Raw genomic sequence first — 27,328 nt, 5'->3', positions numbered from 1 at the left:
TGGGGCAGCATCATCGGACTGAGCTTGTTGTCATTGCAGGCAATCTCAACGCTGTGCGTTACAGGGAAGAGATCCTCCTCCCTCATGTGGTACCCTTCCTGCAGGCTCATCCTGACATGACCCTCCAGCATATCAATGCCACCAGCCATACTGCTCGTTCTGTGCGTGATTTCCTGCAAGACAGGAATGTCATTGTTCTGCCATGGCCAGCGAAGAGCCCGGATCTCAATCCCATTGAGCACGTCTGGGACCTGTTGGATCGGAGGGTGAGGGCTAGGGCCATTCCCCCCAGAAATGTCTGGGAACTTGCAGGTGCCTTGGTGGAAGAGTGGGGTAACATCTCACAGCAAGAACTGGCAAATCTGGTGCAGTCCATGAGGAGGAGATGCACTGCAGAACTTAATGCACCTGATGGCCACACCAGATACTGACTGTTACTTTTGATTTATACCCCACCTTTGTTCAGGGACACATTATTCCATTTCTGTTAGTCACATGTCTGTGGGACCTGTTCAGTTTATGTCTCAGTTGTTGAATCTTGTTATTTTCATACAAATATTTACACATGTTAAGTTTGCTGAAAATAAACGCAGTTGACAGTGAGAGGACATTTATTTTTTTGCTGAGTTTATTTACCAAGATATACACACGTTTCAATATGACACTTGTTTTCCACACGGTGGCGACATTGTCACGTTCATGTGAATTCGAGTAGCATCACTGGTGAGTGTTCTGTGCAACAACCGATGCATTGAGACATATGACCTAATATAAGCAGCGTATGAAAAAACACAGACTGAAGAGACAAAAAGGCCAATTATTGTGCAAAACAGATTTTATTTTACCATAGTCAAAAACAAAACATCTAACACCTACTATTAAAAAATAAATACAAGTGATGTTTCTGTTAGAGAAATGTAGCCCTTCATGTTGTATACGACACACTCACACAAACAGTCTAGTTTAAATGGGTGGACACTCATGCTACAAACTCAAGAAACGACCATTGCTATCTCCATAGAATCTCATACAGATGCTACATAAACCTTCTTTAAAAAATAAAAATAAACACAGCGCCCAGTCCTAATATAAAGGCCTAAACCGTTTAAATATCATTTCAGAAAAACTGAGCCTACATGCAGCTGCTGGGGTATGTAACACACACACACACACACACCTCTCAGCTGATTTTGACTGTCTCTGATAATAACCATATACACCACATGACCAAAAGTATGTGGACAACTGCTCGTTCAAAATCTAATTCAAAGTCCACCATTTGCTGCTATAAAAGCCTCCACTCTTCTGGGAAGGCTTTCCACTAGATGTTGGAACATTGCTGTTGGGACATACTTCCATTCAGCCACAAGAGCATTAATGAGGTCGAGCACTGATGTTGGGCGATTACGCCTGGTTCGCAGTCGGCGTTCCATTTCATCCCAAAGGTTTTCGATGGGGTTGAGGTCAGGGCTCTGTGCAGGCCGGTCAAGTTCTTCTACACCGATCTCGATAAACTATTTCTTTATGGACGTCACTTTGTGCATGGGTGCATTGCCATGCTAAAACAGGAAAGGGCCACAAAGTTGGAAGCACAGAATTGTCTACAATGTCATTGTATGCTTTGGCATTAAGATTTCCCTTCACTTGAACTAAGGGGCCTAGCCCGAACCATGAAAAACAGCCCCAGACCATTATTCCTCCTTCACAAAACTTTACAGTTGACACTATGCATTGGGGCAGGTAGCGTTCTCTTGGCATCCGCCAAAGCCATATTTGTCCGTCGGACTGCCAGACGATGAAGGGTGATTCATCACTCCAGAGAACACGTTTCCACTGCTCCAGAGTTCAATGGTGGCGAGCTTTACAACACTCCTTGGCATTGCATATGGGGCAGCTCTAGCAGGGCAGAAATTTGATGAACTGACTTGTTGGAAAGGTGGCATCCTATGACGGTGCCACGTTGAAAGTCACTGAGCTCTTCAGTAAGGCAATTCTACTGCCAGTGTTTGTCAAAGGAGATTGCATGGCTGTGTGCTCGATTTTATACACCTGTCAGCAATGGGTGTGGCTGAAATAGCCAAATCCACTAATTTGAAGGGATGTCCACATACTTTTGTATATATAGTGTACACACAGGTAAATAAATTACAGCTACACATAATCACACCAGTGCAATTAAACTCTGACCTGCAGGCTTGGCAGCAAAAGCATGCAAATCAATGATGCACGTACGTATATACAGTACAGGTACTCATTTTCAGTGCAAACATTGTCACAGGGTGTCTGTAATCATAGGACACATTTTTACCACATTCTCAAACATTAAAAATATATTGCACAATTCAGACATTGCTTTGAAATTTCCAGAAAATATTATGCGTGTTTGAGTGGTAGGATGCCAATACATAGTATGCTATGGGTGTCTCCTACCTTGTGTGTGGTCTGGGTATATCCAAGAGGAGGGAGGTTTTATACATTCTATGTGAGGTGTTCTAGTTTAGTGCAGGATGTCTGTGGTTGGAGACAGCTTGTCAGGCTGGTCAAGGTGCTCTGCAGCTTATTGCTCCCCACAACAAAGTCACTACCTCTCTCTTGTTCCATTGTCATTCTGTTTCACTAACCCTGCCCATCAACCTGTGCATAACATGAAAAGCATTTCAAAATCATCCCACGTATTCTCCAAAAAAACACCCCCTACCCACTATCCCCGCCTCACATTTAATGTCTATACCACTGCCTCTTCAGGTTGCACCAGAGCGCCTTGCAGGCCCCAGAGCACCATGGATATAATGTATTCATCAGAAACACACAGATAGAGGACGAGGAGAGGGAGGTAGGGAGGGAGGGAGGTAGCGGATTAACGACTGCAGTGTTTTTTGCTGCAAGAGAACCTTACATCCTCCTCTAAACAATATACTTTAAATGAGAAGAGGGAGTGACAGTACTACAATTTCATAACAATCACAATCAGTGACAGTAAGTGGAATGGTATCAAATACATCAAACACATGGTTTCTATGTGCATGATAACATTCCATTTAGTCCATTCCAGCCATTATTATGAACCGTCCTCCCCTCAGCAGCCTCCTGTGCTTAGTGAGTGTTTGTTTAATTCTTGAAAAAGTGACCTGCAAGACATCAAATGGTTAACTGCTTAGTGTGTGCGTTTTGGAGGACTATATTGTCTTAAGAAGGGTTTCTGGTCCTGCTACAGTACCACTCAACCTGGCCTCGGAGCATTTCGTATTATTCTGCACATAGGATGTGCATGTGGTAAACCAAGAGTAGGCCATCCATCTTGTTGACTCACCTATGTTTACCAGTTACCACACTCCCTCTCTAACCTAGGCTTTCCTACTCTACATCTATCGCCATTAGAATAATGCAATTTCAAGTACGACAGCCAGGGCATTTATCTACCTCACATGACACTACCACACACGGTTTGAAAAAGGAAGACTTTTAAAGAAGTTGCATTCCTTCACATGTATAAGCTAATATGGAGAGAAAATATCCAGTCATGTTAGTAATGGTACCTATTTCCACTAGATGCACACAGTCCCCCAAGCTCTAAAACCAGCAGATAACCATCAGTATGAGGAGCTGTTGCCTTGTGATCTGGGGAGCTCAGTACCACACCTGGTGGTGTGGTGATAATTGTGTGTGTAACTTTGACCAGAGCTATGGAAGTGAAGTAGCTGCTCTACTTCTCTAAATCCATAAACAAACCCTCTTCTTCATCCTCTTCCTCTTCTTCCTTTCTCTCAATAGGAACATTGAGACAGAACTGGAGTGTTCTGATAGGTGATAAAGATGTACTTCTTATACTGGGCCAAAGGTCAGTCCTAGTAGCTACAGCGCAGTAGTCACATAAACCTCATAAGAAAATAAGCTCTGTAAAGCAGGAGGCCTCGGTGTGTTTTCCAGCCGTTTACATTGAAGACATCTTCTCCATATACCTATTATTCCCCCTGAGGTGTGACTGTGAGGCTCTTATGGCTCTGACATAGGTGAGGAGGAACTGTTCCGGGGTGAAGTCTCCCCTAGGTATAGATCTAGGATCATGTTCCCCTTTCTCAACCCTAACCTTAGCCATCACTGGGGGAAAAGTGAAACTGACCCCAAATTAGTGCCTAGGGGCAACTTCAACCTACACCGGGGGGAGTCCACTGGGTCACATGACGGCGCAGCGGTTCCTCTGCAGCGCCCCTTGTAGGCGGATCCCTGGGGTGTGGTTATGTTTCATGCCGCGTGCCACAGCGATACCCAGCAGCTCTTTGAAGAGCAGGACCACGTGCCAGTTGAACTTGGCAGAGCACTCCACATAGCCACACTTCCAGGTCTTCTTGACCAGTACAGAGACAGCCCTGCGAGGGGTGAAGCGCTGGCGCTGCAGGTCCCTCTTACTCCCCACTACCAGGATGGGAACCTCACTGCTGCTGCCCTCCCTACAGGGACACGGGAAGGAATGGAGATAGAGAGATGAAGGGTAAAGGTGAGAAAGAATTGCAATCAAACAGGCATACTGTGGTCAGCTAACAAATACTGTATGTGGTGCAATAGCAGCAAAGAAATCCCAGTCACATAATCTCTATTCTCCACACATCCTGTGTATGAATACAAATTTAAAGGTGACTGCATTGACATGAAGAGTCCCCTGGTTCGTGAGTAAGACAGTCTTCTCATTCTCCCCCCTCTTCTTCTTAACATCATGAAGGTCAGTAGCGTGACAGGGAGACTGGAGACACCTTCCAGAGTGGTCACTGGGTGTTTGTGTGTGAGGATTACTGCAGTATGAGTGTGTCTCTGTGCGTGCGGGGGCTTGTGCAGTGTCTACTTGTGTGTGCGTGTGTGTGTGTGTGTGTGTGTGATGTGTGTGCGTTGATTCCTCTGCCTGGATTGGAGGTGTGTGGCGGTGGATCAGAGCATTAGGGCCCTAGGAGCCTTCCTCCACACTTTGTATCGGCAGAGACTAAATGTAGAGGGAAATGTTTCTCACAGAACATTGGATTGGGAAGATGTATGGCAGGCTGCAACCTGGGCTAAAGCAGTGATGATTCAAGTGAGGCTGACAGTAATGCTATTGTGAACAATAAGCTCAGACCTTGATTCAATGCTAGCATGTTGAGTTGAAAATGCAATGATTTAATGGAAGAACACAGACAGACACACATACTTACAAAGACTCCCTCCCCAAAACACAAAAATATAATTTAGACTGAACAAAAACATAAACGCAACATCAAATAAAATAAAATGTAATTGTATTTGTCACATGTGCCAAATTCAACAGGTGTAGACCATACCATGAAATGCTTACTTACAAGCCCGCAAACAACAATGCAGTTTTAAGAAAAATAAAAGTCAAGAAAAATATTCACTAAATAAACTAAAGTAAAAAATAAAAAGGCAACACTAAAATAACAATAACGAGGCTATATACAGGGGGTACCTGTACAGAGTACCGCTTTCCGTGTGCTAGCAGAGAGAACAGTCTATGACTAGAGTGGCTGGAGTCTTTGGCAATTTTTACGGCCTTTCTCTGGCACCACCTGGTATAGAGGTCCTGGATGGCAGGAAGCTTGGCCCCAGTGATGTACTGGGCCGTACTCACTACCCTCTGTAGCGCCTTGTGGTCGGAGGCCGAGCTGTTGCCATACTAGGCGATGATGCAACCAGTCAGGATGCTCTCGATGGTGCAGCTGTAGAACTTTTTCAGGATCTGAGGACCCATGCCAAATCTTTTCAGTCTCCTGAGGGGGAATAAGCGTTGTCGTGCCCTCTTCACGACTGTCTTGGTGTGTTTGGACCATGATAGTTTGTTGGTGATGTCGTGACTTTACTTTCATTCATCTGATGACTGTTATTTATCTAATCAACTAACTATGTTTAATTGTTACCCAATTAAATTAATCATGTAACAATTAACTCATTAGGAATTTGGGGCACCACGAGAGCGGTTGTTTAAAGTGTTACCATCTCCCGAATTAAACTCTTTACCTATCACATTCATAAAACAGTCAACGTATTAATCATAACCTCTAACATCTGCAAAAAACTCAGCCTTACTTATGATTCAGTACTACACAAATTGGTTTAATTATTTATTTACTAGCTAACTAAATGATAACACAGGATAAACATACACACTTAATACATTATAAAAAGGTCCCTAGCGGACTGACACAACATTTGGCGGCTTGTTACAAAGGAGAGGAGAGGGAGGGAGAGAGAGAGAGAGAAAGAGACACTAATCGTTGATACATTTTAGGAACTACTCTCACAGTCATCATATATTTTGCACACGAACCGCCGCCCATTTGGAGTAAGAAATCATGAATATATCTACATGGCAATGTCTTCGTTCGCCGTGTATCTCTGTCAGAACCAAGCCTACTTAGAAAGGGGTGTTGGATTGGGGCTTGTAATGCTTTCATTGCACAAAAGGGTCCCCACCCGTCTCTTCTACTGTTGCTCTCCTCTATCCGTTGACTTGTCGTGCAGTCCTGAACAGAACTACAGAGTTTATTCTACTTTCCATTCGCTCCTGAAGCTGCGTATTTAAATATAGGCTAGCCAGCCGTGTAGATGGTTCTCAGTGGTGATGAGAGTAGTAGAATACGTTGGTTTGAAGAGTAGTAGAATGGTCCTACTTAAATTTGCTTTTCTAGATACTTTACTTAGGACAGCTAATCAGCTGTACCAGTGATTGTCCGGGAGGTGACGTTATCGTCTCTACCTCGTGTTGATATTCAGAATTCAAACCACTTTGGACGTGAGGTGCAGCTACACGCCTCTCTGGTCTGAATGTTAATTTCTTTACCAATCCATTTATGCATTCTGGACGAAAGGTACGGTTCCGTCAGGCTGACACGCTCTCTGACCTCACTCGGGCGTGGCTACTTACTGTGCAACGTTTATAGGAGACAAATTATATCTTATGGCTCCTAAAATCACATTCCTATCTTAACAAAATACTTTCATAATTGTTCATATTTCATATATAATGTTAAGGTTGGAGACTTTGTACATGTAGTGCATATACTTTCAAGTTACAGTATTTCCTTTATGACCTTTTTAATGACATCACAAAATAACAACCTATGTAACATTATTATTCTTTAGATCGCCTCTGACCATTCCCAATTTCTATTTTAGAAATATTGTTCCAGTATTCGCTTTAGAATGTGTTAGAGTTTCAGCAGGAAACGTCTGTGTAGACAAAGGAACATTCCTGTATGAATTTGGAGAGGGATATTCTCTCTCCTTGATTTACAACAGGGCGTGAGATGTCACCCCTCTGTGGGTGAGAGAGGGTCTGGTTATTGTCATTCATTGCCAAGCTGATCTGACCCATTTTGATCCTCACGCGACAGTCATGACAGTGATGTGGACACCAAGGAACTTGAAGCTCTCAACCTGCTCCACTACAGCCTCGTTGATGAGAATGGGGGCGTAACCAGCCCTCCTTTTCCTGTAGTCCGCAATCATCTCCTTTGTCTTGATCACGTTGAGGGAGAGGTTGTTGTCTTGGCGACACACTTCCAGGTCTCTGACCTCCTCCCTATAGATGCATATCTGTACATGCAACAATTTCAAAGACAGTTATAGTTCATATAAGGAAATCAGTCAATTGAAATAAATTCATTAGGCTCTAATCTATGGATTGCACATGACTGGGAATACAGATACGTATCTGTTGGTCACAGATAACTTTTAAAAAAGGTAGGGGCGTGGATCAGAAAACCAGTCAGTATCTGGTGTGACCACCATTTGCCTCATTCAGTGCGACACATCTTCTTCATATAGAGTTGATCAGGCTGTTGATTGTGGCCTGTGGAATGTTGTCCCACCTCTCTTCAATGGCTGTGCGAAGTTGATGGATATTGGTGGGAAATGGAACACGCTGTCATACATGTCGATCCAGAGCTTCCCAAACATGCTCAATGGGTGACATGTCTGGTGAGTATGCAGGCCATGGAAGAACTGGGACATTTTCAGCTTCCAGGAATTGTGTACAGATCCTTGCGACATGCATTATCATGCTGGAAAATGAGGTGATGGTGGAGGATGAATGGCACGACAATAGGCCTCAGGATCTCGTCATTGTATCTCTGTACATTCAAATTTTCATCGATAAAATTCTATTGTTTTTGTTGTCCGGGATTCATCCGTGAAGAGCACACTTCTCCAGCGTGCCAGTGGCCATAGAAGGTGAACATTTGTTCACTGAAGTCGGTTACGACGCCCAACTGCAGTCAGGTCAAGACCCTGGTGAGGACGACGAGCACACAGATGAGCTTCACTGCGAAAGTTTCTGACAGTTTGTGCAGAAATTCTTCGGTTGTGCAAACCCATAGTTTCATCAGCTGTCCAGTTGGCTGGTTTCAGATGATCCTGCAGGTAAAGGTACTGGACTGGTGTGGTTACACATGGGCTACGGTTGTGAGACCGGTTGGACGTAATGCCAAGTTCTCTATGCATATGGAACTTTTCTGGGATCCTTTATTGGGGGCTCCCGAGTGGCACAGCAGTCTAAGGCATAGCATTTCAATGCAAGAGGCATCACTACAGTCCCTGGTTCGATTCCAGGCTGTATCACATCCGGTTGTGATTGGGAGTCCCATAGGGCGGCGCACAATTGGCCCAGCGTCGTCCAGGTTTGGCCAGGTAGGCCGTCATTGTAAATAAGAATTAACTGACTTGCCTAGTTAAATTAAATAGAAAGAATTAAAAATATTTCAGCTCGTGAAACCACCACTATACATGTGTTTATATTTTTGTTCAGTCTATAATTAATTCATGCAAAGACATATAGTTGAGCAAATATTTAAGAATAGAAAGGGAAATTGACAATACTACAAAAACAACTTGACCAACAAGAAAGCTCAATTTCATTTGTACATTTGAGATTACCCTGCATCTATTTGAGATGTGATGATGACTTATGCATTGGTTGACAGACCTTAACACATCCATATGAACACATTATGAACTAGTTGCACTGAGAGGTTTATATTCAACTTAGTAATGAGGCTGTAGGGTGACAAAAAACATTAATCCCAACATCAAGCAGGCTGCTATCCTCTCAAATACCCACTCAGGCCTGAAGGTCTCAGGAGCAGTGGGTTAGACGATAGAGTGTGTGTGTGTGTGTCAGAGGCTTAATTACATCAAAGAACGGGCTTTTCGTCAGGAAGCAACAACAGCCAGAAAACTGACAAGGCAGGGATTATTCTGGGTGAGGTATATTGTGTGTGTTCCTGTGTGTTTGTTTTGGAGTGGGTGGAGTAAGCAGCAGAAGAAAGACAGGGGCAATTCCTCCCAGGCATCTTTCCGCTCTGCTAGCCCACACAAATCTCAATAACCTGAGCCTGGATGACACCTCGATTACTCCGATTTTATTCATGAGGACACGCATCCATCCCTCTATCATCCCTATCTCCCTCAACATGTCCTTATGCTTTCCTCCCTCTCATCCCTCTCTCTCATATCTCTCAGTCTGTTATCGCTCCCTCGCGTCCCTTTCCTACTCTAGTTTTCGCTCCATTTACCCTCTCTATCCCTTTCTGCTCTAAATAATGCATGTCCTGTCATGGGCCATAAACAGACAGCTCTGCTACGGGCCAGCCAGTCAGCCACCCACCCACCCAGCCAGTCAGCCACCCACCCACCCAGCCAGCCAGCCAGCCAGCCAGCCAGCTAGCAAGTCAGCCAGTCAACCACCCACCCACCCAAAAAGCCACCCACCCAGCCAGCCAGCTATCCCCCACCCAGCTAGTTAACCAGCCAGTCAGCCACCCACCCAGCCAGCCAGCCAGCCAGCCAGCCCCACACCCAGCCAGCCAGTCAGCCAGCCAGCCACCCAGCCAGTCACCAAGCCAGTCACCCAGCCTGACAGATCAGGATAGATCAGGCCAGATCAGGACAACATCATGGAAGCTCAGGAGAAGCACAGTGGAAGGAATGGTGCTCTGCAGTCTGAAGGCCGGTTACGTCACAGAGCTGCAAAGAGGTGAACCTCTTTAGAGCTCAACAAATGAGGGCCACCCATTCCTCCTATCAATATGCAAATGTAGCAGGTGCAGATGCCTACAGTCAGAATAACAGGAGATATTTTGTCCTTCTTCTCTTCTACATCATCAGGACTTCACTCGCCTTGTACTCGCCCTCACCCATCAATGTCAAATACAAATGTCACCTCATTAGTGAGCTGTCAGAATGCTGGGCAGGGGGAGACTACTGAATTAAAACCACAAGTGGCTCCTTTGTCACTGTTTTCACACAGATTGAATGTGTATTTGTATTGATGTATATGACAGTGTGATTGCATGCTGTCATTCCTGAGGTCTTGTATGGATGTCAGGACACAGCGGTCCTTCAAGCAGATCAGCTGGATGTTTCATATATGACTGCTGGTCTTCTGTGGCGTTTAATGGATCTCTCATCATGTGTTTTACCTAACTGGTCCATGTGTGTCACTGTGTTCTGGTGTCCCCCTACCTGTGCTCCACGATCTGCTGGCGGATCATCTTGACATACTCAAAGCTCTCCACACAGCATATGTCATAGACCAGGATGTAAGCATTGGCATTACGCACCCCTCTGCAACGCAGGTCCAGCCACTCCTGACAGACAGAGACAGACAGATAGAGGGGAAACATGAGTGATCCCTAAACAAACAACTACATCACTCACTACAGACACACGAAGGTCAAATGATGGGAAGGATATTGAAGACATATTGTTTCACTTGCCAATGATCTGACAAGTGAAACAGATTTATTTAATGAGTTATATCTCAAGAACCAAAATAAAATCTTCAAATGGCATTTGTTCTGTTCCCATATCTCCCCTAAAACAGTAAGGCTTGTGAGGATAGTCCATATGCTTATAGCTGCTATCTAGCGAGTTCTTTGACCAGGTTTTTTAACAGAGGATGGATGTTCAATTATTCAAAAGCTCTCAGGATGTTTTGCTCTCTTCACTAGATTGAAATTGAAATTGTGTGGTGTCAAATGGGTCTTTAAGACATCTCTGAGTCAGTCAGATAGATAGTCCTGGTATAAACCAGGCTGAAGCCATAAAACATGTTGTCTGACTCTGCCTGCTTCGTGCAAAATGCAGGCCCAGCACACTGCTCTGGTCTGCACGTGGCTAAGGCATAAAACAGAGTAACAAAGCCTTGGCAGAGCAGGAACAGGGCCAGTCTCCTGTCAAGTGCAACACTAGAAACACACAGGACCTACTGTACGCACTGACGGGAAGGCAAACAGTGGCCTTCATTGAAAAGTAATGATTTGCTAACAATATTTAAAAGACGCAGCACAATGGGAGTGATTTGCTATGGCCATTGAGGCAATTGCTTCAGCCATAACACAGTGACCCAATCTCCTCCCTCCAGCTTTCTCTGTCTCTCTCTCTCTCTCACACACACACACTCTCATCCTCTCACACGCTCTCTCATTCTCTCTCTATGTCGCCAGCTTAACCTGTGTGAGCTGAATCTATAAGTGGTTCTGCTAGCTGGGAGAGGGAGAAGGAGAGATGGTGAAAGAGGGGGGAGGGGGAGGGAGAGCGAAAGGGAAGAGGGTGATTGGAGAGGGAGGTATAGAGGGAGAAACCGCTGTCTCTCAGGGAGAGAGAGAAGTAGAGAGATTAAAGAGCAGCAGGTGGATGGACAAGGGGGGGGGGAAGGGTAGAGCGATGGATGAACAAACAGGGTGTGAATGTAACCCTTGGACTGAGCCCCACCAGGCTGAAAGGCAGTGGGTGGAGGAGTTGGTGAGATGGCGCAATGCACAAGCATTCCCCTTCACTCACCCCCAACACAAGCTTACTAAACAGACTATAAGAAATCAATATGGCACGGAGATCTGAATATAATTGCACTAATGAGAATCAACAGGATAACACTGGAGGAGTAATCTAAACGTATCCTGTATTCTGTAGATAGGTCTAAACAGGGAGTTTGTCAATAAGTTATTTTGGTGGGGAATCAGATGCAGTAATGGGGCAGAATCCGAGAGCAGATAGTGATCAATGTGAGCTGTAATGATGACAATGGTAACATATCCATGTCGACAGGGAATAATTGCCTTAATCTAATTTAGAGTGATTTGCAGCACCAGTGAGTTTGTGTGTGTGTGTGTGTGTGTGTGTGTGTGTGTGTGTGTGTGTGTGTGTGTGTGTGTGTGTGTGTGTGTGTGTGTGTGTGTGTGTGTGTGTGTGTGTGTGTGTGTGTGTGTGTGTGTGTGTGTGTGTGTGTGTGTGTGTCTGTGTGTGTCTGTGTGTCTGTGTGTGCGTGCGTGTGTGATTTTGTTATTTTATTTGGATCCCCATTAGTTGTTGCAAAAGCAGTAGCTACTCTTCCTGGGGTCCAAAAAAAACATTAAACATGACATAATACAGAACATGAATAGACAAGAACAGCTCAAGGGCAAAACAACTACATATGTGTGTGAGAGAGGGAGAGTCTCACACAGAAAGATAATGAGTGCGATCAGCCATGGAGGCAAACACTGTGGCACCGAGATCATTACACACAAAGGTGGGAGTGAGAGAATGAGGAGGAGGAGGAGAGGGAGGACAAAAAAATATAATGGTTGACCGTGAAGACAATGCAGCAAGTAGGGAGATTCAATTCTGTACATGTTTCCTGTTATTGCCTTTTCTCCCTGCAGATTGATTCAGTCTGTTTCCAGGAGGAATTACGGGGGCTAGGGATCAGAAATGACACATCCTCAGCATTCCTCTACCATCTCTCCTCTTTCTGTCTCAGCGTTTTCGTAAACCACCCACCCTCCATTTCCTACACATCAATTCCTATTTCCAGAGAGTGTTATCTCCTTTTACTGTTTAAGCACCTCAGTACAGTGCACCCAAGAAGTGGAGAATGAGTGTTAAAGATGCATTATAAAGGTTTTGTATCATTTCAGCCAGTAGTTTTGAAAGTAGCGCTCACAAGCCAAAACGGGTCACCGAAAACGTCCTCCATTTCGTATGATATGTTACGTCCTGCAAATAAGTATTACTTTTTGTTCTTCTGCAAGTCGTACAGTTGAAGTCGGACGTTTACATACACTTAGGTTGGAATCATTAAAACTCGTTTTTCAACCACTCCACAAATTTCTTGTTAACGAACTATAGTTTTGGCAAGTCGGTTAGGACATCTACTTCGTGCATGACACAAGCAATTTTTCCAACAATTGTTTACAGACAGATTATTTCACTTATAATTCACTGTATCACAATTCCAGTGGGTCAGAAGTTTACATACACCAAGTTGACTGTGCCTTTAAACAGCTTGGAAAATTCCAGAAAATTATGTCATGGCTTTAGAAGCTTCTGATAGGCTAATTGACATCATTATGAGTCAATTGGAGGTGTACCTGTGGATGTATTTCAAGGCCTACCTTCAAACTCAGTGCCTCTTTGCTTGACATCATGGGCGAAATCAAAAGAAATCAGCCAAGACCTCAGAAAAAAATTGTATACCTCCACAAGTCTGGTTCATCCTTGGCAGCAATTTCCAAACGCCTGAAGGTTCCACGTTCATCTGTACAAACAATAGTACGCAAGTATAAACACCATGGGACCACGCAGCTGTCATATCGCTCAGGAAGGTCTCCTAGAGATGAACGTACTTTGGTGCGAAAAGTGCAAATCAATCACAGAACAACAGCAAAGGACCTTGTGAAGATGCTGGAGGAAACAGGTACAAAAGTATCTATATCCACAGTAAAACAAGTCGTATATCGACATAACCTGAAAGGCCGCTCAGCAAGGAAGAAGCCACTGCTCCAAAACATAAAAGTGCCAGACTACGGTTTGCAAGTGCACATGGGGACAAAGATCGTACTTTTTGGAGAAATGTCCTCTGGTCTGATGAAACAAAAATATAACTGTTTGGCCATAATGACCGTCGTTATGTTTGGAGGAAAAAGGGGGAGGCTTGCAAGCCAAAGAACACTATCCCAACCGTGAAGCATGGGGGTGGCAGCATTATGTTGTGGGGGTGCTTTGCTGCAGGAGGGAATGGTGTACTTCACCGAATAGATGACATCATGAGGAAGGAATATTATGTGGATATATTGAAGCAACATCTCAAGACATCAGTCAAGAAGTTAAAGCTTGGTCGCAAATGGGTCTTCCAAATGGACAATGACCCCAAGCATACTTCCAAAATTGTGACAAAATGGCTTAAGGACAACGAAGTCAAGGTATTGGAGTGGCCATCACAAAGCCCTGACCTCAAGCCTATAGAACATTTTTGTGGGCAGAACTGAAAAAGCTTGTGTGAGTAAGGAGGCCTACCCACCTGACTCAGTTACACCTGCTCTGTCAGGAGGAATGAACCAAAATTCATGTATTGTGGGAAGCTATAACTTATTGTGGGAAGCTTGTGGAAGGCTACCCGAAACGTTTGACCCAAGTTAAATAATTTAAAGGCAATGCTACCAAATACTAATTGAGTGTATGTAAACTTCTGACCGACTGAGAATGTGATGAAAGAAATAAAAGCTGAAATAAATCCTTCTCTCTACTATTATTCTGACATTTCACATTCTTAAAATAAAGTGGTGATCCTAACCTAGGACAGGGAATTTTTACTAGGATTAAATGTCAAGAATTGTGAAAAACTGAGTTTAAATCAATTTGGCTAAGGTGTATGTAAACTTCTGACTTCAACTGCATATATGTTACGAATTCCAATTCGTACAATATGTTACGAATTTGTAAGTGCTCAAGATCCCGTTCAATCTCTTTAATAAATAATAAATATGCTTCATTATACTTTATCATACATTCAATCACATCTACTGCTAATGATGTATTAGTTTGAAGCCCATGCTGATATCTGTGTTCCTCTCCTGCTTCTTCTTACATAATTCTTAACTGAATGACTTAGTCATCCTAAATGCAAGACTTGACCATAGTAGTAGTAGAAGTACCACATAGACAATATGCAGTATAACGCAACATGATCACATCCCTTCCTATCTAGGTGCTTTAAATGCACCCCCATATTCGGTAGGCTTAAAATAGTATAGGATAACACTAGAGAGAGAGACAGAAAAGAGGTAGTGGAAAAGAGGTAGTAGTGTGTGTGTGTGTGTGTGTGTGTGTGTGTGTGTGTGTGTGTGTGTGTGTGTGTGTGTGTGTGTGTGTGTGTGTGTGTGTGTGTGTGTGTGTGTGTGTGTGTGTGTGTGTGTGTGTGTGTGTGTGTGTGTGTGTGTGTGTGTGTGTGTGTGTGTGTGTATAGTGCAGGGCTCTCCAACCCTGTTCCTTGAGAGCTACCGTCCTGTAGGTTTTTTGCTCCAACCTCTATCAACACACCTGATTCTAATAATTAGCTGGTTGAAAAGCTGAATCAGGTTAGTTACAACTGGGGTTGTAGCGAAAACCTACAGGAGGGTAACTCTTCAGGAACCGGGTTGGAGAGCTCTGGTATACTGCTTTCTCCAGTTGGTCCTTTGAAACCTCTGCAAAAAGACAGCAGCTCAGCCCGTTCCATTCAAGTGCCTGACAACCCAAGTCCTTGGTCACTTTTTACCAGGCCCTGATAGAGCTGGCATCCCACTGCTCCCAATGATAGCAGGGTAATGGTGTCAGATGAATACTTTTACACCAGAGAGTAGAGAACATGGTCATGAATGTGAATGGATGATTACTGGAGACATACCTCAGACACTGTTGAAATGTTAATAAAACATCTTCTGTCCCTTTGGGATTGAGCTTCTCGTTACTTATTGATGTGCTGTACAGAAGGGAGAGCCACATTACATCTGTGTGTGTTGTTACAGGGTTTATTATTAACATTAACGTTCCACTGGGCATTGATCTGTCGTCTCCTCCAGCTGCCTGATGATAGCGCCCGGCCTTTTTAACACACACACACACACATCTCTGACAACTCTGCCAGTGTGTGTGACAGAGCCTATCTGCAGAGGCTGACAAAGGGCCAAGAGAGCGTATCCAGGAAAAATACTAAATGTTTGATTCATCTGATGCAATGAACAGTAAAAGTGATCCATTTTATTCCATATATGTAGGGGAGAGATAAGCAAATGAAAAACATAGAGCAGAGAAAGACAAAGAGAGAGAGAGAGAGAAAGAGAGAAAACATGTGTGGGAGGAAGTCATGGTGATATGATACACTATGAGAAGATGGAAAAAAAGAACAGGGAAAAATAGGAATTGGATACACTGTCACTATCAGGCTTACGGTAAGTCCATCTCGTCATCAAATCCTATCGACAAACTGTGACAGATGCTCTGAGAATGCAAACAGCAACACATTAACACAGACAGCAGCCCCGCCTGCACATCAATTATTTTTTACCACCAGAGTCCCCCAAGGTAAATAATGTAGTGGCGTCTGCCCTTGCTGCCTAAAGAGACCTAAATAAGCACAGCCTCAGTCTAAATGATGGACCAGAGCCAAAGTACAAGTACAGTACTACATCCTTTACAACACGCAATTACCTAACAGAAACCTGGCCTCGTTGCATAAGCATGGAGGAGTACTCATCTTCCTCCCCACCCAGGTACCATGTAGGGGAAGAGGAAACTCATTTAGTGAATCTGTCTTTCTATGGTGGCCATTAGACTCTACTGCAGCCGCTCTCATCTCTATTAGTCTCTTTACTCTCTCTAGTCCTTCAGCAGGGCACTGTGTTTTAATCCAATCAGCTCCAAATACAATAAGAGTACATCTCAATCAGGTCCTTGTGTCTGTTCTGTTCTGGCCCTGTTCCAGAGCACTCTGTCCTGTGACCCTGACCCAGCCAGCCTCCCCTCTGAAGCCCACCATGGGCCAGCTGCTGGCTCATTAAATATGGAAGGAAAAAAGGAGAGGAGAGTGCTTGCTCGGAGTGGAGAGCGGGAATGCCTCACCACCCCGTCACAGTCAGTAAAGAATGACTAGCCAGTGTGGGTCAGAGGCTGGAATATAGAACAAAACACAGAGGACAGAAGGGGAGATGGTACGGCTGCTGCTCTCAGAGCCATTCCTGAGGAAATTGACCATCAATCTGCTTGATAGCAGTGCTCTTGTTGCACTCAACGAATGATTTTCCCTGGCTATACCTAAGACAAAGTACTGGTAGAGCTGTCTCTGTCTGTTGGTTAAAAACTGTATACAGATGTCTTAAACTAGACTCCCCGAAGAGGTTGAGGCTGTTATGTAAGTATCTCAATTCCTACCATTTCAACTGAGATATTCTAAATGTAAGTATAAAAGTGTTGACTGATATGACTAATCTATAGGCAGATGTAATGAATCCTGTTGCTGTAATGTGTGAAATGGAGCAACAATGCTCATGCAGCATTACGTACACCATAGGAGTCAGAGAACAGATGTGGACGTTTCATGTTTTTATGTGACGAGGGCCTGGGGGGATTCACTATCTAACATGGGCACACACACACACACACACACACACACACACACACACACACACACACACACACACACACACACACACACACACACACACACACACACACACACACACACACACACACACACACACACACACACAAGCAACCTCCCAGCCTCTATAATGTGATCCGTCCTGTCTTCTCCCTGCTGTTTGCACTTGCCAGAATGTGTGCTCTAATGGGGGTTAAGCGCCATTTAGCTAAAGAAAGAGCAAATTAAATCAGATTGCTTGTGTTGCTGCGCTCCGTGGATTGGAGAAAATAAAGTGCACTGCAGACCTTTTAACACATACTAAGAGATTGTTGTCATATTCTCCTCTTTGCTTTCTCTCTCCTAGACACTGCAAGAATCCTGAATTCTCCCCTGCTCTCCTGCTGGCTCTGCCTGGCTGTGCCTGGCTGGGTTGAGGCTGTTTGCTCCTCAGTGTGTTGGATCGTAGACTATGTTTACAGGAAACACAGTGCATGCCCACTTCAGGGGGCTTTCTGGTCGGCTGCACCAGCTCCTCCATGGCCTGATCTCATTTTCTCAGTGGCAGCTCCCCTGTGTAGAAAAATACAGTTCTTGCTGTGGAGGCGATGGCTGCAATGCGTTCCCTCAGTAAATAACAAATAGCAACTATCAGTAAGATCAGTGCTTCACGCCAGTCTCAGCCAGCTCCGTAGTAACCTTGGAGATCCCATTTAGAGCCCCAGCAGGCAGCACCAGGGAGGGAAAAACAGACAGGCTTCCTGAGGACCAGTGAGGAGGTCAAGAGAGCTATTTCATTAGACATTCAGCAACACCCTTAAGCACGCTTACAATCATGTACATACACACACTCTTTTTTAGTATATGCATGTGTATGTCACTCATCTAGCGCTCTGGAACAGGGCCAGAACAGAACAGACACAAGGACCTGATTGAGATGTACTCTTATTGTATTTGGAGCTGATGTCACTCATCTAAGGTGAGGAGAGGACAAGGAGATACAGAGAGCAGGAAACTGGTGCATGTCATGTCTGAAAGCAAAACAGCTTTGAGAAAATATGTTGATCAAACCACTGGCAGTCAATGAAAAAAGTGCTTAATTGAAACTATGGTGTTTCATCTGACATTCCATGCTATCGCCAGGAGCGTATTTATGGAGGTATAGCTTATAAGGTCACTAAGTGAAGCTCCAAGTCTGCTTTTTCTCACTTAATACATTGGTGATTATGTTGAAGCATGCTGTTTTTAGCAGCAGTAAGTTAAACCATTTGCCATCTATTCAGAGTTGATGATTCAATGTGGAATTGTAGCACTTATGGGCTGTAATGGGCTGACAAAGTCAAAGCACTTGTGCTTCCAGTTCCATCCTCTGATAAGAGCACACATCACTCCCCTCAGGCCTGCCAGGAGCCAGGCAGACAGTCTCCATCACCCTGGCCAGGCTCATGTGCCCGGAGGCTTGGCAGCTGGGTGCGCTCTGGTCAGGGGTCTAGGAGCAAATAGCCAATAAGGACGTACTTATGAAGTCATAGAAGCAGAACATAAGGATACATTCAATATTACATAAATGTCCTTCCTTGTGCCTGAGGGTGGTAAGGCAATGTCATGTAGTGGGGAGTCTAGAGAGAGAGAGATTGTGTGTATGTGTGTGTGTGTGTGTGTGTGTGTGCGTGCGTGCGTGCGTGCGTGTGCGTGTGTGTGTGTTTTAAAACACCAAATACATCATGTAGCCTATAGCCTAGGCTTGCCACTGAAGTCATAAATCAAGTTTCCATAGCAACTACTGCTCTAAGTGGCATCGGATTATGAAAAAGAATCTAAAGGATGCGTTTACTTTGAAGAACAGCGCGAGCTGTCAGTGCATTTATGGATGGTAACATAATGTCTCCGCGCTCTAACTATTTTCGAGGGACTTGATGCCCACATTTAGTTTTAGTTTTGAAAACTGTTTGTGAAAACCTATAGGAATGGTTCTGACAAAGGGTAAATCAAAGACAATGACGCTAACCCTTAGAGAATGCTATTCCCTTTACTAAATAAAAAAAATCGAAACCCAAATGGAAGGTTACCTTCTATCTTACCTGGCTCGAGCTGGAGGGGAACGACGAAATTGGCGGGACATCCAAAATCTTCAGGTCGTACATGTTACCGTTCAAAATTACAGAGGGTCTGTACACATACCTGTCTCTGGTTGGAGTGTAAACCTCTGAGAAGTCATTATGAATAAATTGACGGATTATGGAAGTTTTCCCGACTCCGGGAGCTCCGATAACGGCGATACTTAGCGTCTCCACCATTCCTGGAACATCAGCACCATGGACAGCGACAACAAACCAATTTGCAACTCCACAAAGATTGTCCTCGCAGCTATTCAGTTTTGTTTCCTGTGAATGTTGCTCCTGCTGTTCTGACACGGGTCAAAGTCCACAGTTCTTTTAACTCTAAGTAAACACTTTTTTTTCTCTTAAGTATGGCATTAGTTATTAGCCTTATTTAGGAAAAGAAAGGTCGAAACAGTCCTCCGTCATCAATAGACAGCAGTAAATTTGTTATATTCAGAGTTTGCTCGTCAATAGCTCTCCGATAGAAGGTCATAGGATGATGAGAGTGATATATCTAGAATCAGATTATGGTAGAGAGCAAGGTACATCTTTTGTTTTTACCGGTAGTCGAAATCTTCCCTTAACAGAGCCAAAAAGGAGGCAATATACTGTTTTCTTGCGCTCCGTGGTTTAGGGACCGTCACAAAAGTGCAATAATGGTGATTGTGTGTAAGCAACAAAAAAAGGGGATTCGTTCCCATTCAGGAGGGTTAGACCTATATGAAGATTACACACACTGCATAGGGCCTCCAGTCGCTGAAGGCACCATTTAATTAGTTACCTCTCTTACTAAGGGTGCTATATTTGAAGCTTCCTATCCATGTGAAGTCACTGACCCCCTCATCCATACTATATTAATAATATTTCCAGATCACCACTTCTCTGATTTTATAGGCATTTCTTGTTACAGGTCTAAATTTCAATACCTTCCTATCCATATGAACTACAGAACTACAGACAAGGGCATTGGGTTCCTTTGCCTCTCTTATGAAAGGTACACCTTTTATTTTTTCTACATTCCTCCCCTTTGATTTTCTACAAATATTTATCCTATTACAGCTGTGGTTATTTGTTCAAGTACAGATCTAATTTTCAATAGTTTATTATCCAAATGACATATACCTGTAAAACCCCTTGATGTTAGGTCACAGACCTCCCTCGTCCATAGTCCACCCATTACAATTTCTATTTTCCATTGCACTGATTTTATATGTGTATTTCCAGTTATGGGTTTTATTTTCAATAACTCACTATCCATATGAGCTACAGATCTACAAACCAGTGTGGTGGGTTAATTTAGCGCTCTTATGAAAAGGTACACGTTTCATTTTGTCCAACTTCCTACCGTTGTATTTTTTTGCAAATATTTATGCTATTACAGTTGGGGTTGTTTGTTCACAGACAGATCATCTTCCGTAGCTCTATGTCCAGATGGTTGAAATTATTTTCAATATAGCGCATATTTAACATATATTCCACTAGGTGGAGCCATTGACCACGGTACCTCTTACCCTGTGGACCTACTTGAATTGACAGCCACACCTCTCATTGGCACTGCTGGTTGAATAGTTTCCTTGCTCATTGTCTTCCCTTGTCCCAATGACCTATGTTCTCATGGCTCGAAATGAATGTCCATTGGTAGCACTGGTGCTCCTAACATAAACATTTTAGGAGCACCAGACAAATATATATTTTTAATTGATTGAGATATAGCCTACATTGGGCCTATATGAATCCTACTTGCTTTAGCAGCACATCTCTTGAAGAATATATCCTTTTTCCTGTTTTTCTGTGCCACCAAATGCTTGCATAATGGTAAGGCAACCAGGTTGTTAGGCAATATGGGCAAAAAAAATCGAATTGTGATTTTTCAACAATATATTGCAATTTGACTTGCGATATAGATCAAAACACTTGGGTGAACTGCTGGAATCCTAGAAATATAATTATTATTCTAATTCTATGGTTGGTGTTGTTTGGCTTGACAACAAATGAACAGGTAGGAGTAATGACAGGGGAGGAATCAAAGTGCTGGTCATTGTTTCTCAGGGGACCCTAATAGCATTTGAATAGATGCATAGATGTTACATTTAGACAAATATTTTAGAATAGGCTATCTGATTCAGAACATGTCATTGCACAAACAACATGCTGATATAGACCACCACTGGTAGCAACCTGTACAAGAGCTAACGTTTGCCTTGCCTTAGCTAGTGCATTTAGCTAAAGGGTATTTAGCTAGCCAGCTAGCTAGTTAGCGATTAGCATTAGCGATTAGCTTTAGGCACATACCGGCTTCCTTAGACTAACTAACTTTCGTTTTGCAAAGAGCAAGATAAACAAACTAATATTATAATAGAGAAAACATGTGGATTCATATTTAGATGCAACATGGAAAACAGTATCGTTGCTGTTTTGGAAGAATCTGTTGAGTGCATGCTGAGAGAAACAGGCAGTGTGTAGAAACTGTCCGTGTGCTACCTGCCTGTTGAGTGACAGGTGAGGTTTCAGCCTGTCTTGTTTGAGCCATTTAGAGAAGAGTGTTGCAGCAAAATATTGTTACGCATTTAATTTTTTATTGGATTTTTTCGCACAGCGCTCCCAAAATAAAACCCAAATTGGTCACGCTTTGTACTTGTATGTACTTGCCCATTCCATCTGTGTCATTGTTTTGATGAAAGCCATTGATGAAGCTCGAAATAAAAATATTTTTGTAGTGAGCAAGTGTTTGCGCCTTTAGTTTTCTATGCTGATCTAATAATTGTTTTGCACCTTTACTCACATTGGTTGAGCGCCTTTCACTTCTTTCCACATTTGAAAACTAACACTTCAAAATTGAAGGTAATGTATTTTTATGTACATATTCTTCATCCCTTTACACTTGTGTGTATAATGTAGTTGTTGTGAAATTGTTAGGTTAGATTACTCGTTGGTTATTACTGCATTGTCGGAACTAGAAGCACAAGCATTTCGCTACACTCGCATTAACATCTGCTAACCATGTGTATGTGACAAATAAAATTTGATTTGATAACTTGATTACCACTCTGCAATATTAAATCCCTTCACCCCAAATGCTGGCTTGTCTCTGCATGAAATGAACTGTGTCGCCTATCCTATATGGTTAGAAATGTGGTATTACACACCAAATGTTCCTGTAAGTGGTATACAGCCCAATCCTAAATCCCATACACCCTATGCACTTGTGGAGATCTGAGTGGATTTGACAGGTGTAAGCAATATGGCAATAGCTCCAACTTGCCCTCTTATAGGCTAATTGTAAGTTTAAACATACTGCTTACAGATGTAGATCTAAATTTGATCACTCATTTGTGGCTAACAATTTTCCTGCACAGCAGGAAATGCAAACGTGTAGTGTATTCAAAGTTTAAAAAGGCTTCTAAAATGTGTAATTTCCACTTTAAAATGTCAGGCTTGATTTGCCCTAATGAAAAATGTATCAACCCCTACTAAAAAATATCCAGTAATTATAATACACATAATAATTCACATTACCTGTTGCTGCAAGATTGTTTTCCTGCTGTAGTAAACTGTCTCAAATTCAGATCCTACATCTGTATACCAATCTTCACAAGCTTTAATCTCCACAAGTGCATAGGGCATGGGTTCTAGGGGTTGATTGGGTAATGTGCCTACGACATTGTGCCATGACATAAAAGTCATGATAGGCCTGATGTAAACAGCTACTGTAATTTCTCAGTAAACTTTCCAAATGTTGACAAAACAAAATACGCTAGACAAGGTGGGACCTTTTTGTGTCTGTAAAATTAATTATGCGAGAAATGGCAGTGGAAATGCTTTTACCTGCAAATATTTCTATAATAACCATCATATCGAAATAAACTTGGAGTCATATGATGATATGTTGCGTGGTCCTCCTACTACGACTTGGGAACGCATGCCATTTATTATGCTACAGATGAAATACAGTAAGTTATGATAAATTTCACAGAGTGGTGAAAGTGCACGGTGATGAGCTTGATGCTCCTTTCCAATAACTATCAAGGGTCTTATTCTGGTGACATGATGATTGATGCTTGGCTGCCGTTTGACAAATAAAAATATTGTTGCTATTTTGTCCATAATAATCTCATCATGTAGGCTATACCCGCACTATGTCTGCGAGCTGTTGACTAAAGCGCCAGAGTGGACACATTCGCTCTATAATGCAACATTTTGTAACAAAACCACCAGTAGAGTTGATGGTTATGCGATGGAAACCCATTTAACTTTTATTTTTTATTCGGTACACAGGAATTTAGCTGCAAAAGTTCTTATTATGTGCATTACGTCATCACACACAGCATTTTATCTGCAACAAGCTCTACCTTTCATACGAGAGGTATAGAAAACCACCACACCTGTTTGTAGGTCTGTAGCTCAAATGGATAGGAAGGTATTGAAAGTTAGACTTAACTTAATAAAAAAATGGCAAGTTACAACATATATATTTGTAACAAACAGAGTGAGCAGTGGTTTGAATGAGAGCCATGAGCGTACAGCCACAGCTTGCTCATCTCCCTACAGTGCAGTGGCCCGAATCAGTTAAATTTCAGATGGTGTCAACATAATTGAATATTGAAGTAGAATGTATTTTTGTAAATCACCAGAAGTGACATTGTCATGGTCATTCTATTACTCCCCCAGCCAAGAACTCCCCCACCCCTACCCTTGCCACCACTGCAGAAAAAAATCATAGGGGAAACACTGAAGATGACAGGCCTATTCATACTTTATAACTTTTTCAAAATGTAATTGTTTTGGGAAAAAACTGATCATTTAATTGAGACAAACATGAGGTTTTCCTGTAAACACTAGGTTCTGCTGATTGCACTTTTAAGACGGTCCCTTAGCCGTGAGTGTATAATATTTCCCCGTTGAAACCAATTTAGAGTACTTAAAAAAAACATAACAGTCACCTGAAACTAGACATATTACGCATCTACGTATTCCATAGGGAGAGGAAAAAACTGTTCGCAACTTTGGGGAACAACCTCCCACAGCCTCTTACACTACGAGGGGGCGCAAAATCCGTCCTCGTAATTTCCACAGGTACAAAATCCCACTCACTGTATGACTCGTCTCAATATAAACTAGGCCATTAATGCTTTTCTTGCGGTTCTTCAGTCTGTACAATTATTCTCTTCGCATCTCTCACTCTTCTCCAGCAGATGCACCAATACAACTGAATCCTTGCGCTCACCAAAGCCAATTGGAGAGGCACGCTATAATTCACCAGCCCCGTAGCTACGGATATATTCCCACGTGCTCTGGAATGAATGAGCATAATCTGTTCTTCACGATGACAGAAGACACAGTTAATAATTTAGGGGAAAAACAATCCAAAAACAGAGACAGACGACCCACTGCTGCAAGGGCATGAAATAAATACATCTCCCCTGCGCACTGGTGTGTCTGCTAGGCGTGCGCGTGCCTTGTGTGTATATGTATGTGCGTGCGTAGGTGCGTGATTTAATGTGTACGCTTTTTGTCATATTTAACATGTATTTATGTGCGTGTTACCAATAACCATGACAGTCGTGCTTAGATCTTGTGTAATGAGCAAAACATTTAGAGGGCAAGTATTTCCAATTGAAGCACGAATGATGGACGGTGACGTGTCTACCAAATTTATATTTCAATGTTTTTCCTCAAAGGAGGTTCCAATGAAGAGGCAGCATGTTGCATTTACACTTCCATTGAGAGTAAGGCTGAAGCACAATTGATTGGTGGATGGATGAAACATGGGTACCTATCAATAGCAATACCTTGGGTGGCAATTAAGGTGTCACACATGATTTATTATACTACACCATTAATATGAGGCACATCCCGTATACTTGCTCCTAAAACAAGAGTGGTCATAAAATGTATGATTCCCTTGCATTAATATTTAGCCTCAAATTAAACACTGCGTCATCACCATTTGTCTGTATGAATTCACAGAAACAAGAGGGAGGTTGACAATAATGTGCTGCCATTTCAGTGTTGGATGCAGAGAGAGACTCAATAAACTGATCCAGGTGAGCACAGTGTGTTCTTGTTGCATCGACCAATTTTAAGTCACCTCATTGTTAAAAACGAAAAGATTCCATATTTTGGTCTGTTTAGGGGATTACAAATAGACTATAATTTACAATATAGCTTCAGTGAGGTTCATGTAAAGCTCAATGGTGTCAAAGTCAATTAAATCAGTAAAAGTATATCGACCAACCTACACAGAAAATAGTCATGCCAAAACAGTTCTTCACAATTATCAGTAGGAAATGTGTCCAACAGAATCAGCGAATCACTTGAAATACATGCTGCAAACCTTATTTCAAAGTTCATGGCATCAATGTCTTTATTTTTATGTAAAATCATTAGATTTGCCAAAGTCCTAAAATAGTGACAGTTAACGTAATGTATTAATTTAATTTATTTCCATCAAAGCGTTCTAGGTACAGGCCTTTATGCAGCTAGCCTGGATGACGCGATTCATGTGGTACACAGTGAAGGAGTTTGGTGCCAGCCAGACAATTAAAGGCGCTGCATGGTCAATCTGCCATCTGCATTAGCCTTGCAGCATTTACGGTGATATGCAATTCATACTTCTCTGCAACCACACTGCCAGGTCTCTGACCTCCTCTATGTAGGTTGTCTCATTGTCATTGGTGATCAGGCCCATCACCTTCATGTCCCCTGCAAACTTAATGACGGTGTTGGAGTTGTGTGTGGCCACAGTCTGGGTGAACAGGGAGTACAAGAGGGGAATAAGCATGCACCCCTGAGGGGCCCCATGTTGAAGGTTAACGTGGCAGATGTGTTGTTGCCTATCCTCATCACCTGGGGGCGGCCCGACAGGAAGTCCAGGATCCAGAGGGATGTGCTTAATCCCAGGGGCCTTAGTGATGAGCATCGTGGGCACGATGGTGTTGAATGCTGAGCTGTAGTGAATGAACAGCATTCTCACATACTGTAGGTGTTCCTTTTGTCCAGGTGGAAAAGGGCAGTGTGGAGTGCAATAGAGATTGCGTCATCTGTGGATCTGTTGGGGCGGTATGCGAATTGGAGTGGGTCTGGGATGATGGTGTTGATGTGAACCATGACCAACCTTTCAAAGCATTTCATGGCTACAGATGTGAGTGCTACAAGGCGGTAGTCATTTAGACAGGTTACCTTGGAATTCTTGGGCACAGGGACTATGGTGCCCAGCTAGCACAGTGGATTCCGGCAGAGAGTCGGGGCACTCGGCCGACGTCATGTGGCCCGAGTCTGGGCCGCTTTCAGCAGTATTACTTATGGCTAGGATGTGGGGCCAATTCCAGTGTCAGTTATCTAGCCCAAATGTATTATTTGGGGCTTGGCCGATTGGGGCTACTCTCTGGCAGATGATTACACGGGCTGCTTTATATAATTAACATTTCATAATTTATTTTTCCATATTTTCTCATTGTTTGTGATAAAAAAATACAATCAGTTCCGGCCGTCCAGAAGAGGGCCACTTCTGGGCCAATTCCTCATTGCTAGCTGGGTGGCCTGCTTGAAACATGTAGGTATTACATACTGGGTCAGGAAGAGGTTGAAAATGTCAGTGAAGATACTTGCCATGCTCTGAGTACTCGTCCTGGTAATCCGTCTGGCCCTGCGGCCTTGTGAAGGTTAACCTGTTTAAAGGTATTACCCGCATCGGCTACGGAGAGCGTGAACACACTGTCATCTGGAACAGCTGGTGCTCTTATGCATCATTCAGTGTTGCTAGCCTCAAAGTGAGCATAGAAAATATTTAGCTTGTCTGGTAGTCTCGCGT

General features: G+C 43.1%; 1 protein-coding gene across 1 annotated transcript; it reads right to left on the bottom strand.

The window, feature by feature from the left end:
• Nucleotides 1–797: 797 nt before the first annotated feature.
• LOC139576721 (ras-like protein family member 10B) lies at nt 798–24,923 on the bottom strand. Its single transcript, XM_071403095.1, has 3 exons — nt 19,498–24,923; nt 10,504–10,628; nt 798–4,448 (listed from the first exon to the last, which is right to left on the bottom strand). Exons 1-3 carry the CDS (start codon nt 19,711–19,713, stop codon nt 4,175–4,177), a joined length of 615 nt encoding a protein of 204 aa, XP_071259196.1. The 5' UTR covers nt 19,714–24,923; the 3' UTR covers nt 798–4,174.
• Nucleotides 24,924–27,328: the final 2,405 nt, after the last annotated feature.

The sequence above is a fragment of the Salvelinus alpinus genome, chromosome 5 (assembly GCF_045679555.1).
Source record: "Salvelinus alpinus chromosome 5, SLU_Salpinus.1, whole genome shotgun sequence".
Taxonomy (NCBI): Eukaryota; Metazoa; Chordata; class Actinopteri; order Salmoniformes; family Salmonidae; genus Salvelinus; species Salvelinus alpinus.
Note: the sequence above shows the minus strand (reverse complement) of the source record. Positions and strands in the feature narration are given on the sequence as shown.